The 13,816-nt window shown below is 30.8% G+C and overlaps 2 protein-coding genes across 2 annotated transcripts; both read right to left on the bottom strand.

The window, feature by feature from the left end:
• Positions 1 to 183: 183 nt before the first annotated feature.
• LOC123219987 (3-ketoacyl-CoA synthase 20-like) lies at positions 184 to 2,315 on the bottom strand. Its single transcript, XM_044641969.1, has 2 exons — positions 1,395 to 2,315; positions 184 to 1,119 (listed from the first exon to the last, which is right to left on the bottom strand). The coding sequence occupies exons 1-2, from the start codon at positions 2,145 to 2,147 to the stop codon at positions 322 to 324; spliced, it is 1,551 nt and encodes a 516-aa protein (XP_044497904.1). The 5' UTR covers positions 2,148 to 2,315; the 3' UTR covers positions 184 to 321.
• A 4,664-nt stretch (positions 2,316 to 6,979) lies between these two features.
• On the bottom strand, positions 6,980 to 9,260 carry LOC123220998. Its single transcript, XM_044643659.1, has 2 exons — positions 8,992 to 9,260; positions 6,980 to 7,219 (listed from the first exon to the last, which is right to left on the bottom strand). Exons 1-2 carry the CDS (start codon positions 9,118 to 9,120, stop codon positions 7,118 to 7,120), a joined length of 231 nt encoding a protein of 76 aa, XP_044499594.1. The 5' UTR covers positions 9,121 to 9,260; the 3' UTR covers positions 6,980 to 7,117.
• Positions 9,261 to 13,816: the final 4,556 nt, after the last annotated feature.

The following is a 13,816-nucleotide window of genomic DNA, read 5'->3' on the forward strand; positions in this document are numbered from 1 at the left end:
ATAAAGATTTATAATAGGTGTCTTTAACGGTAGAATAAACGTAAGTGGAATAACTATTTTACCCTTATAACTTTCTTTGTTATATTTCCATGTTGGGTTTTAATTGTAGGCAAAAGTTTTCTTATGCATTCGGTGGATGGAGGTGTGCTTAGGCCAAACCTTCTGTGGGATATTGTTAATCAGTAAAAGAAACAGGAAATAATAATCATATAATTTAACTAGTATTCTGGCACATTCAGCCCTGACATTTACATATATCAATCAGGTATAGCAAAATAAATCGCTTACAAATCACAATCCACAAAATAAGTTAAAACAGCTTCAAGATGAAGACGAAGTTACAACAGGAGCCACCTTTGGAACCTGAACTGGAAATTCATCAATCTCGTCCATCCAAGGATTAATTTTCTCCTTTGCAGGATTAATACTCCTCAGTGCCTTCCACACTGCACTGTTACATTTGAATCCTGAACCAAATGCAATCTGCCATGTTCGATCACCTCTCTTTATCCTCCCCTTCGCCTCTGTGTATGCCAATTCATACCACAAAGAGCTACTCGAAGTGTTCCCAAATCTGTAAAGGGTCATTCTTGACGGCTCCATATGCCATTCACTCAGCTCCAGATTCTTCTCTAGCTCATCCAATACCGCTCTCCCCCCTGCATGAATGCAGAAATGCTCGAAAGCCAGCTTGAAATCGGGAATGTATGGTTTTATTTTCATGTGGAACACTTTTCTTGCTACTAAAGTTGCGAAAAACAGGAGTTGCTCAGACATTGGGAGAACTAATGGACCCAGTGTGGTGATGTTCGTTTTCAAGGCTTCTCCAGCTACGGCCATTAGGTCTTTTGAGAGCGAGACTCCGATTTTTCTGTCTTTGTCTTCTTTTTGGAAGACACATTCGTAGCATCTGTCATCGGCGCCCTTGTGAGTCCGCACTGTGTGGATGAGCTGATACTTTGAACGGCGACGATCGGATGACCGGTTTGATAGGAGGATTGCGGCTCCTCCCATACGGAAGAGACAGTTCGATACAAGCATTGATCGGTCATTGCCAAAGTACCAGTTCAGAGTTATGTTCTCCATGCTCACTACTAAAGCATATGAATTCGGATTCACCTGTCATTAAACAAGATAAATAAACCCATTAATTCAAACAAAATTTTCGCATGAGTACATGCAATGTTTGACTTCTCGAAATTTAATTTCAAAAGCTTTTCCTTCCCAATTAAGTTCACCTAGATAAGCAGCATTAATTAACTATGTAGTTTGCAGTTTGGTGGCATTTACAGTTCTCTCCCCCAGCCACCTATTCAAAGCTTCTTTTGGTAACCCACATGATTGGAGTTTGGAAATCATTTGGTATTAGTACTGAAAGAATTAACAAAGCTAACCTGTAAAAGTTGTTTGGCAAGGTCTATAGAGATAAGTCCAGCACTGCAACCCATACCACCTAAATTATAGCTCAAGATGTTTCCTCTAAGCTTGTAGTGATTGACAATCATGGCCGATAAAGATGGTGTTGGATTGAACAAGCTGCAATTCACCACAAGGATCCCAATATCTTTAGCCTTAACGCCAGTTTTCTCCAACAGCTTATCAATAGCACCAAACATCACGGCCTCAGCCTCCTTCCTGGCCTCAGCCATACACGGGTTTGGTGGGTCTCGCAACAACGCCTCAGGGAAGAATGTCTTCTGGCCTAAGCCAGAACGCTCAAGAATTTTCTTCTGAAAAGCTAAGTTCTCCTCCGAGAAACACCCAATGTTATTGGATTTTTCCATGAAAGTCTCTCTAGTACATATGAGCTCTGAATTGGGCTTGTAACAAGCGAAATCCACCAGATATATTTTCCTCGGACGACTCATGAAGTAAAGTGTAGCCAAGAAAACCATGAGACTTGAACCTAAAGTAACCGTAACAAGACTGAACTCTAGTTGGTTCCATAACTGAACACAATCTTGGACTGTGAGCGTTGAAAGATGAGCAGAAGCAATGGCTAGAAGTGGCAAAAGCAATAAATACATGGCATTTGAGATCAAGTAATGGTAACCAAGCTTCACATACTTGAGTTTAACAGACAAGAGAAAGTTAGGGAGCTTATTTTCCTCTCGTCTTTCGCTAGACGCTTGAGCTTGACTCGCCATCTTTAGTTCACCACCAAGCAAATCAAAACAAACAAACCAACCTGTAAAGTGTCAATGAAAGACTTAAAAATGGGAACCCAAATATGAAAATAGAAAAGGGGATTGTGACAAAGTGTGAGAATAAATGCTGAAATGGGATGCAAAGATGGCAAAGTGTGAGGAGAATTTAAAGAGTATGAAAGTTGAGGAGGATATGGGCCATTGGATTGGGGAAGAGGGGAGGATGCAACTACCCCAACGAACTTATAATTGTTAACCCGCCATGGCATTCAATTTTGCCAACCGGGAAAATTGAGGGATCTGTTTTATTTATTTTTTACATTAATATCTGTTTTACCCATTTCCCCTTATTCAATCTCGAATTTGCCACTCTTGTGGTGTGTAAGATTGCTATCTGTCTTTGGTGCACAGGTCATCTGTTTCTTCACCGACAGGGTATCAATTAAAAAATTTTGTAATCAAGCTTTCTTTGGGGGCGGATTCTAACCGGAATGGCTCCAGTTTAATTATTAGTTCCATTAAAATCAAGTTGAATTGAAGCTTTTAAGGCCTCAAACTTGATTCTTTTAAATCGAATTAATTCAAATTAAAATTTAATTCGAATCTATCTTTATCTATAATCAAAAAATAATAATAATAATTATAATATAAGATCTCTTTTCAATAATATATTTGTCTGAATTTAGAGTATGGAGTTTTCTTCGTAAAACTAGAATCAAGAATATAATACCTGTTAGGTGATCAACAATTAACAGATAAATAACATATTATTTCATAATCGAGACAAATCGAAAAAACTTCAACATTAAATAAAAACCGATGGCCGATGGCCGATGGGAGGAGAGCAGTGGGATAAATACTGGTTGGCAAAGACCAAAACTCCGTTGACTACAGCTGGTTGACAAGTTATAGTGTCATATTTAATAGGCTCAGCCGGCCCCTCCCAATGCACTACACTGCAAACTGCAAAATGTGGGCACCCCAATTCAATTTAATGTATCCCCTAATTAATATATATGTCATCAATTTGTATTAATTATTTTTTTTTATTGACACAAGTTTTTATAAGCGTGTCAGATGTCATAAAGCGATTTGTTGAATTGGTCTACCTACCTGCCCCTTAACACGCGGTACGATTTGAGCCTTACAGGCTTTGTAGCACTGCCGAATTGATGATAGGGAGGATTGATTTGAATCAAATTAAACAGATCGTAAACCCTAATTTGACGCATTTTCAAAGAGTCTAATTTGTAGCACTGACGCATTATAATAGTAAAACCCTAATTTAAATTCGAATTTGATAAGTTCTCTCAAATAAATTTAATTTAGGGTTACCTTAAGGGAACTCATACTCTTTGAGTTTGATATGGCTTTGACTCAGATATAATAATTAAAATAAATTTTAAGTAAAATAATATTATTTTAATTAATTCAAGTGAACTTATTTTAAAACCAATCATATTTTTCAATATCCTTATAAGTATATGTTATCTATTTAAATAATATTATATATAAATGAAAGTAGTATCAGGGAATTCATATTTCTCTGTGGGAGTTGTCTTAATTTGAGCACATTTTAAAGTAGGCTAAAGGATTTATTCCCATACAAAGTATCCTCTTTTTCACAAATTCTCATATCTTAATTTTAAAATTTTTATTTATCTATTTATAGATAGTTAATTTTATTAATTTTGAGGGTAAAATTATCATTTCATATGTAATATTAAAAATAAAACTTAAATTTTGTTTTAGTTTTATCTCTAAACTCTAAAAATTAATTATTTTTCTCTCATAAGTCAGAGTTTGAAAACTAAACCCTAAAAAAGAAAATATTATTTTTTAAAATTTAGCCTATAAAAAAAATAATTAGTTTAAAGAAATAAAATTTTAAGGGATTAGAGTTCTATTAATTTTAACTACCATGAGTAAGTAAATAAGATTTTCAAAATTAAATAATAGAAACTTGAGAGAGAAAGATTCTTTGGGTGGAAAATAGTCTTTTGGCGTTTAAAGTACTAGATTTATTTATTTATTTAAATATAATTTATACATATAATTAAATATTAATTTTAATTTTTAAAACATTAATTTTTTATCTTTTAATATCTTTTAACGTGTATTATTCGAACACATGTGAAGGCAGTTCTCCTACCTGATTAATCTCAATAAATGATTAAAGTAGTAGCTTCAAGTATCAGAAAGAGGAAAATTGCAGGGCGAAATTAGGCAGGTGTCTTCACAATCAGTTTATAATGAAACCCTTTTGATAAAGAAACTTATTTCATTTTCTTAATCTTAATTATTATATATAATTAATGGTTATAGCATTAATTTTGAAGCCTTCCAATATACTTAAAATAAATAAATAAATAAAGGATGGATAGCTTCACCTAACCTAACAAAAAGATTAAACTATTAAATAAATGAAATTACCAAAAATTGAAGACATGAATAGTTTCAATCCGAACCAAATTTGATCCAAAGTTAATTTGAATTCAATTTAAATTTAAAATAGTAAGGTGAAAATCGATCTCGATGTGTTTGATTGATGATAAATGGTTGAAGAAGAATTTAAAAAAAAAAGAGATTAATATCTTAGTGAGCTGACATTGTCAGATATGACGGGTGTCGGCAAGTGAAATGAAAGAAATTGCTTGACCTATGAAGGAAGAAGGAAGATTTTGACTCACTTTCTTTCTTTCTTTCTTTGTTTTTGTTTTCTTTTGATTTAGCGTGTCAAAATGTATCATTCAACAAACTCACAACAATGGATACCATAAATGCTCAAACTTCTCACCAAACTCCTACCAATTTGTTAGCCAGCCAGCTGATATAATGGTTGCAAGAAAGCTCCCCTTCCACATTAATAGAATCCAAGTGGAAATGGTAGACAAGAAATTTATCATCCTGACACGTCCACAGTTCTTTTCTTCCTTCTTTCTTCTTGCTTTTAATTCATCTATGAATTTCCAGAGTTTCAACAACCGCTATGCCATATGTATATACAAGTTGCCACGTTAAAATAATATATATACCGTTTTAAACCCAAAAACATTCAATAAGATATTTATCTAAATACTTAAATTTAAGTATACATTAGCCTAGTTAATAAATATATGTATTATTTGTGTATTATTCGTGTTCCGGTATTATTCATGTATTAAATACGTTTAAAAGGATTTTTTAATTCAAAATATATTAAACACATATTTTACATTATTTTCGTATTAAATGTAAATTATATATCGTATTTTTCGTTTATTATATTTTTGCCATATTTTTAAATTTTTGGATAAACTTAAAGTATAAAATTGTCCCTTCTATTTTCAGTTATTTACAAAAATGCCACTGTGATTAAAAAAAAAAACCCAACAACATTTATTTTTTAATTCTCAGTCGTAATTTTGCATTTTCCTCCTCTATAGCCTATACAAAGATTCACTCTAATCTAAAATCTAAAATCTAAGCTGATTAATTTGTTTGTTTTTTTCAATTAATTAGTACATTATTTATTGTACAAAGAATTTTAATTATATATTATATTATATTAAGTTTAATAGTTAATTAAATACTTTACATTTGAATTGTTATATTGATTTTTACAGAAAATTCATGAAAAATACTAAAATTATTATGATATTACAGTATTTTTATAAATATATTATTGACGATGTATCGTATTAAACCTGTATATACACATTTTATATTTTTCTAAAATACAAATTTTAGGGACTTTTTTTACAAACATAATTTTTATTATCCATCATATTATATCTGTATAATTTACATATCTTTTTTTTTTCCGTTTCCGTATTTATTAACTAGTCACATTAGAGTGTTTATGGTAAAAATGAGAAATAGTGAGTTGGTGTTTGCAAGTTATAGACAAGGGGAAACTGGAAAGAAAGAATAGATCGAGAATTCTCAACAACGTTTATCAATTTATTATTATAGTACTATTACTTCCAACAATCAATTCAAATTTCTGCTGTACTCAAATGATTTTGACAAATTCTAAGAAGGAACTTCAAATTACTTGCTCAACAACTTGTTAAATTTATTGTTTTTCTGCTAACAAAGATCTTGATGTTTGGTCAAGTTCTTTGACCAACATTAAATTGCCCCTCAAGCTATTCCAACTTCAAATTCCTACTTTGTTTTGTTAATTTTGTCTTATACAAGTTTTGTCAAATTTGTTGTCAAGAAGATTGTGCATTTGCTTAACGTATCATAGAGTTTTTTTGCCTTTTTTCTTCCCTGCAGATTGAGCTTAGCAAATGCTATACAGGAACATTGGTCTCTAGCTTGTCTCCTGCAAGGCATGTTGCCAATAGATTGAAACCCCGGTTGCATTCTTGATCACAATTGGAAAATGTTTGTTCAACAAAATTTTCCGGCTTTAATCATAAAATGACAAGTTTTCAGGATATGGGAAGGACAAAATCATAAGGTTTTCGCACATTGAAGAAAAGCCACATGTATGATCCATATCAAACAATGGAGGAGACTCCCATACATCTGGATGGAAACACAGCTCTGTGTCTGACTTTGAGTGAACACATGGCAAGTATAACATAGTGGATGACTGCCATTTAAATAATCAACACATGGCAAAATCTAGTGAGCGGATTCAAATGGCTTGTAGTTTAGCTGGTTTTTTACCCAAGTATCAACAAACAAGGCATGATGTTTTGAAAAGAGAATGCAGCAACAAACTTCTGACAGATTATTTTTCTGACAACTATACATAAATTTGATTGTTAAAGTTGACATCCTAACCATGCAAGAATATGCATCTACCATGTGGTAAATGATGATAAAACTCTATATCATTTCCCAGAACAGACATTTATTCCACTTCTGAAACGAAATCCATGATGCTTATCACATACTACATACATATTGATTTTTCAAAAGTACCAGAAATACAAATGAAAAATACATCGGTAAGTCACAACACTGAGGAGAATTTAACGAATGTTGTTCTTGCGTGCTAGTTCTCGAGCCATCTCCCTCAGTTCCTCTGGTGATTGAGGCCTCGGTCCCTCTGGGGGATACACTATGTAAGGACGCTTCACATCAAACGAAGAACAGGTGATTTAGAATTAAAACAAAAAAACTGGATCAGCAAAGAAAATGCCAGAAAAAATCTGGCTTTCAGAAATAGAAAAATCCACATCCATGAGAAAGAAGTTTGATGCTTTGCAGATTGTCAAACTTCAGAAAATATCGTATTAAGGATCACCTACTATAAAATATGAACACATTCAAGGCAGTGGTAAGCTAAGATTCTGTAACATCATATGCTGCAGCACAACAAAATTCTTTTATGAAGCATCTAATGATGTGCACATCCAATGCAAACAAACAAGAATGCCTCTATCCATATTAGCCAGAACAAGTAATTTTGTAGCACCAATTTAGAATGGATTACTTACTGTCCAATATAGTGACAAAGTATTAATAAAAAAGACAGCATCCTAAATAACTATATAAGTTTTCCAGTAAACCCATCATATTTTGACAATTAATGCCAAAAGAACAAGTCATATGATCAAGAATTTTACTTGGATAATAGGGGGAAAGGAAGAAAAAGAATTGATAACACAACCCACTTGATCAATGCCAGTCCAACCCAATCCTTAATTGAAAACCTTAAAAAAAATAGCATTCTCACACAATGATTTGGCCAAGAACAAGAAAAACTCTGAGATATCTGTTAAGGTGGATGGAAGACATATAGTTAATGATTCGGTTAAGTGAACCAGTAAGACCTAATTTAGTGATTCATATGCATGTATTTAACATTTGACCAAGAACTTAAACAAATACCAGGTTAAGCAAGTAAAAAGTCATTTAGTAGGCAAAGGGCAGTCTCCATCTTGATGGAAATTTCTTCACCATTAGCACTCACCAGTTAAAACAAAAATGGTAAACAAGGCAGGTTAAAATAGGACACCTTGACAAGGAAACCCTTTGATAGTGTTTCTATACAAAAGAAGTAATAAGCTTATTGAGGTTCAAAAATTGAATAAACTATGATTTTCCATGTCAAAGAAAAGCCATATGTTGGCATCTAGATAATAGCAAGTCCAATGAAGATACTCCTAATCTGATCTTTGAGAAAATTATTCTAACACCATTACCTCCCAAATCAAATATAAAGCAGAGAAATCAAATATTTAAAGTAATTTTTAAACTCAAATCATGAAAACATAATTCGCCACAAGCTTCAGCTAGAAATGCATCAACCAAAATAATTCATTTCAACACTCTCAAGAACGAATCAAACGAAACATCTTCAACGTTTTATCAAAAACTTTCCTTGCATCATCAAAACAGCATATTTCACCTTTCATTATAACATTTTATTACACAATTTCCTCGCACAATCAAATTAGCATATTTCCTCATTCTTTAGAACAGGTGGGGCCTCAATAGCATCATCATCATTATGCATTAAACCCGCATTTGATTATCCCCCGTGTAGCTTCCCTCCCCTACCAAGATGACCAGAACTAGAAAATGCTCTCAACACAAATTACAAAATCATTTTCTGGGGCTTGCTTGTATCTCATTATACAGCATTCTAAAACCCCAACTCAACAAAGAATATAACAACACTCGTTGAATATCGAACATTAAACAGTTGAAAAAAAAAATCTTACAAACTCAGCTTGCTATCCAGAGCTTTATATTCAAACAATTTTCTCATGGAATACCGAACATCAAACAGATGAAGGAAACTCTTACCACCTTACAGCTTTATATTCAAACAATTTTAATTGATCAAAAGCATGATGAATTTACATGTACAGGAAGATAGATAAAGAGAGAGATTTACAGTGCCTATAATTTTCTGAAGATTCTTGTTGTTGTTGGCGAAAGAGTACATAAGAATGATTGGAACGCTGACGTACAGACCGAACTTCGCGATCTCCAGAATCCCTTTCGATGTTCCCACAGATGACATCTTAATCGTTTCCTCCTTTTTTTCCCTTCCTCAATAAAACTGAAAGATGCAATTTTTTCCCGACACTTAAAAACAAACGAGCAAGTTGCAACCCTTGTAATTGCTGCAGATGCTTGCTAACAGCGAGAGACGGTAAATTTTAGGCATGTGTATGGCGGTGGGCTGGACAGGGCCGGACCGTTAGCCATCATAGCCCACACAAGCACAAGAAAACACAGGGGTCATTATTGGTTCTAAAAAAAAAAAAAGCCACTTTAGCCACTCAATCATGTATTATCGTGTGATTGAATAATATTTTATATTTAATTTAAAATCACCTAATTATATAATAATATATTATATAAATATTCAAAATTAGATACGCAATTTTATTATTACTAGTTTGTGTAATAACGATGATATACTATTATATCATATACAAATTTTTATAAAAAAATCAAAATTTTTAATAAATTTAACATATGGGTGAGGCTGGAAATTCATAGTTTCATCAAACCTTACGTATGAAATAGTCATTTGACATATTTATTTTGATCATTAGTAGTGGGAGATGAGTGACATTCTTTGTAAATCGAATAAAGACTACTGACTATTTCTCCTATCTTGGAGATTTTATTAATAATTCCTTAAACTTTTGGGAAGATAAGAGATGATAACTCAAAATCTTTTGCTTGAATTATTGAGCAATTGGCCTAAAAAAAATCCTATGATTGGTTAATTGGCATTGCTTGGAGTTGAAATTTAGTGGCTTATAAATTATAATATTAAGGCCATAGAGAGATATTCAAAGTTGAGAAGTAGCTATCTTAAGGTCCAATCATTTCAATTGTTAATTCAATCTTCATTTTTCTAATGTTAAATAATGTGTCATATTTTACATTATTTAGCTTCTTTGATTTTTGTTGGCTTCCACATTAATATTTCTAAATAAATTGACATTGATAGGCCAAATCTAATCCTCAATTTATATTGGTTCGAAAGATATTTTGTCAATACATGTTGTCTTGTCATTGGCCCATATGGATAGAGCCATTCCAATAATTCTATTTACAGTGACAATACCTATGCATTGTTAATTAATTTAAGGCCAAAACATCATTTCCCCCTCCCCCATAAGTTTAGTTGCATTTTGAAACTCGTTTGAAAAATTTAAAGTCATATTTATTAATCAATTAAGATTAAAATTTTTTATTGAAGATAAAGATAAAATATTTATTTTACTAATAATATTTAAAAAATATAAAATTTATTATATTTTTTTTATAAGTTGAAAAACTAATATTTCATCTCTATCTAAAGTTTTATAACTTTGAAAAGTCATATTTTTTCTCTTTCCAAATTTTAATGTTTTTTTCTTCCTCCCTTTGGCTACCATTTCTGGTGTTGATGAGCTCTTATCTCTACTTTAAACCATTGGGCAAAGCACGAAAAGTAAACTGGAAAGGATCTCTTTAACACCAGATCTATTTATTTCCCACAAAGAAACATGTTCCAAATTGATTTTCATACGTCTATCAACGGTTTAGGGTAGAGAGAGGAGACCGTCAGTGTCAAATATGGTGGCTAAAGGGTGAAGAAAAATTTTAGAGGGGAAATATAACTTTTTAAAGATAGAAAACTTTAGATAGAGATGAAATAATTAATTTTTAAAACTTTGAAGAGAAAATTATTTTATATTTTATATTTTTTAAATAATATTAATAAAATAATAATTTTATCTTTACCTTTATAAAAAAAATTCTATTAATAACGCATATATGAGTTTGAAAACACAATAAAACTTGGGCAGGACATGATCATTTGGCTATAATTTAATATAATTAAGCTCTTTTTACTATGGAAATATTATTATTATTATTATTAATTACATTAAAATTAACAAATTGGCTTCTAGTCAGCAGGAATCATGTGTTTACCTCCCATTAAAAAATCTTTTTCCGGCTTATTATACGTGAATTTTACTCCATAGCAGTTGAGTTGACCTGTAACAAAATCCCTCCCTTTACCTAGAATTGAAAGTTTTGGTATAGAGTTTACAAAATTAAAAAAAAAAAAAGAAGATAAAAATATATATTTTTTAATAATATTATTAAAATAATGATATTATTTTTAATTATAATAAAAAAATTTTAATAAAAATTAACTCATCAATAAATATATAAATTTTCAAGACTTTACAAATATATATATATTTTTATATTAAAATTTGGATTAAAAATAATCTTTTGCCATCTAAATAAATTGACATTTATAGGCCAAATCTAATCCTCCATTTATGCTGGTTTAAAAGATACTATGCCAACAGGAATCATGTGTTTACCTCCAATTAATAAGTCTTTTTCCAGCTCCTTATACGTGAAATTTACTCTACAGCTGTTGAGTTGACCAATAATAATTATTAATATTGTATTATTATATAATTAAATAATTTTAAATAATATTTATTATATAACAATATATTAATATATAAATTAATATTACCATTTGTATATATAATTTTATAATATTTATAAATTTTAAATATGATTAATTAATTTTAAATTATAAAAATCAAATAATCCAATGATCTTAAGGAAAATCTCCCAGCGATAATAAATTGTTATATTATTTTCTAATTAATAATAATTTTATAGCGAAAAAATTAATCATGAATCATGAGGTAATAATATATTTATTTAAAAATAAATAATTTTAAGATTAACGCAAAACAAATAAAATTAACCTAATAAATTTAAGGGGACAAAAGAGAAGTCCATCCAAAGACAAAACATAGTAGCCCTACATCATTGAAATGTCTATAAATGAATCATCGTACTTAAATAAATAAATTTTGGGACCATATATTGTTTCCTTTTTACCTTGAAATCGAATCACTAGCTGTTTGTGTATAATAATCGAGACAAGTTTGAGCTTATTATCGAGCAACTTGATAAGTTTATATGGTTTTAATTCGATTTAAGTATAATATCAATAAACTTTTTAAAGTTTAAAATCTTACACTTGTATTTAAGCTCATCGAACTTGAGTTTTATACAAAGTCAATCAAGTCAAGCAATATTCAACCCAACTTACTATAATTTTAGAGGATTCATTAGTTTATATATATTCATTAATATCTTATAGTTTATATATTAAGTATTTTTCGTTTATAATCAATGTGGGATTCAAATTTTAAAAATAAAAGATTTTGAATGACACAACTTAAGACGATTGTGAGTGTATTAGGTCAAATTCAATATCGTATCCACAAATCGTATTGTACCAAAGCCCACCATAAGATAGGCCTTGTGGGCAATACTAGTCCGCGATATGATAATATTCGAGACACAATTAAAACCTCATAACGCATATCTCGGTGTGTTTTAATAGTTATGTCCATTATATTATACATATTTAATTATTTTTTATATTTTCTTGAAAATCAGTACACTAAAGTGAGTGGCTGAAATGGGCCCTCCACCACCCATATTGATATATATATTTTTAAATTAAAAGGTAATGGGATGCTAATTATGAGAGATTAAACTTATAATAATACACATTACCTTGCTTTATGATAAATTATTGTAAAAGGTAATGAGCAGGAGCCTTACACCCCTTCTTTCCCATGAAAACTGAGGCTCAGTTTTGGCTTCATTTCCCTGTAAAACGCACCGGTTCCCTTTTTCCTTTGTTTTTGTCTGAAAAGTGATATAAAAAGACAAATAAAGAAAACAAGGATCAGGGAAAAGATCCCCCTCCTAAAATAATTTAAGCCTTTGCCCCCAACAACAACATTCATGTCAAGGTACGAAATAATTTGCCATTGCACAACGTCCAACAGTACTACTAGGGCACCGCCAACGTCTTCTCACTACGTCAGGCATGCTTCAATCGAAATTCCTTAATTGCCCTTCACGTGTTTTAAGTGACAGTTGAGAGAGATTTTTTTTCAATGATATCATCTTAAATATATAAATAAATATATATTATCATATAATTTAATAATTTTAAATTAAAAATAAAATAATATTTAATTATATAATAATACATATAAATATGTATTTATTTATATATTTAAAATAAATATATATAATATTATTCTTTTTTTTTCACTTAATAATTTTAAATAATACATAACAGAAATATAATATGAATTATTAACTTATTTAATATAATAATTATATGATTAATTATTCAATTCAAAAATTTTTTGATCGATTCAATTACAAAGAAACGGCCAAACCCGAAATAAAGTTTCTTTGGTACTATAAATATTATTTCAGCTCGTGAAGTTTGACTTCAACAATGCAATATGCAATCTGCAAACCAACCCACCCGTGAGTGAAAGGTCTTCGAAATTACGTTGTTGACGTTAATTGACAACATTATTTACTTGTTGAGACAGTGATAGCCAGTTAATCATGGAAGAAGAAGACGATGCTTTGGTGGGCATATTCAAGTTGGATTATCAAAGAAGCTTTTGACTATGAAGAAAAATCTACCAAGTAATAATAATAAAGGAAGTGATATTTTGGTTGTTTACGTATAAATGTGTTGCCACTTGTGGTTTTAAAATGTTTAAATTGTTAGTGGGTGGCAGTAGTTTTCACCAGCTAGCATATTCACGATCCTCGCTTGCCTTTCATACCTTTTTCATGAACAATGGCTCTCTGTAAATTGAACATTTGATGTTGACAGAGTGTGCCTCTTCTCC

This window comes from Mangifera indica, chromosome 7 (genome assembly GCF_011075055.1).
Source record: "Mangifera indica cultivar Alphonso chromosome 7, CATAS_Mindica_2.1, whole genome shotgun sequence".
NCBI classification, from domain to species: domain Eukaryota; kingdom Viridiplantae; phylum Streptophyta; class Magnoliopsida; order Sapindales; family Anacardiaceae; genus Mangifera; species Mangifera indica.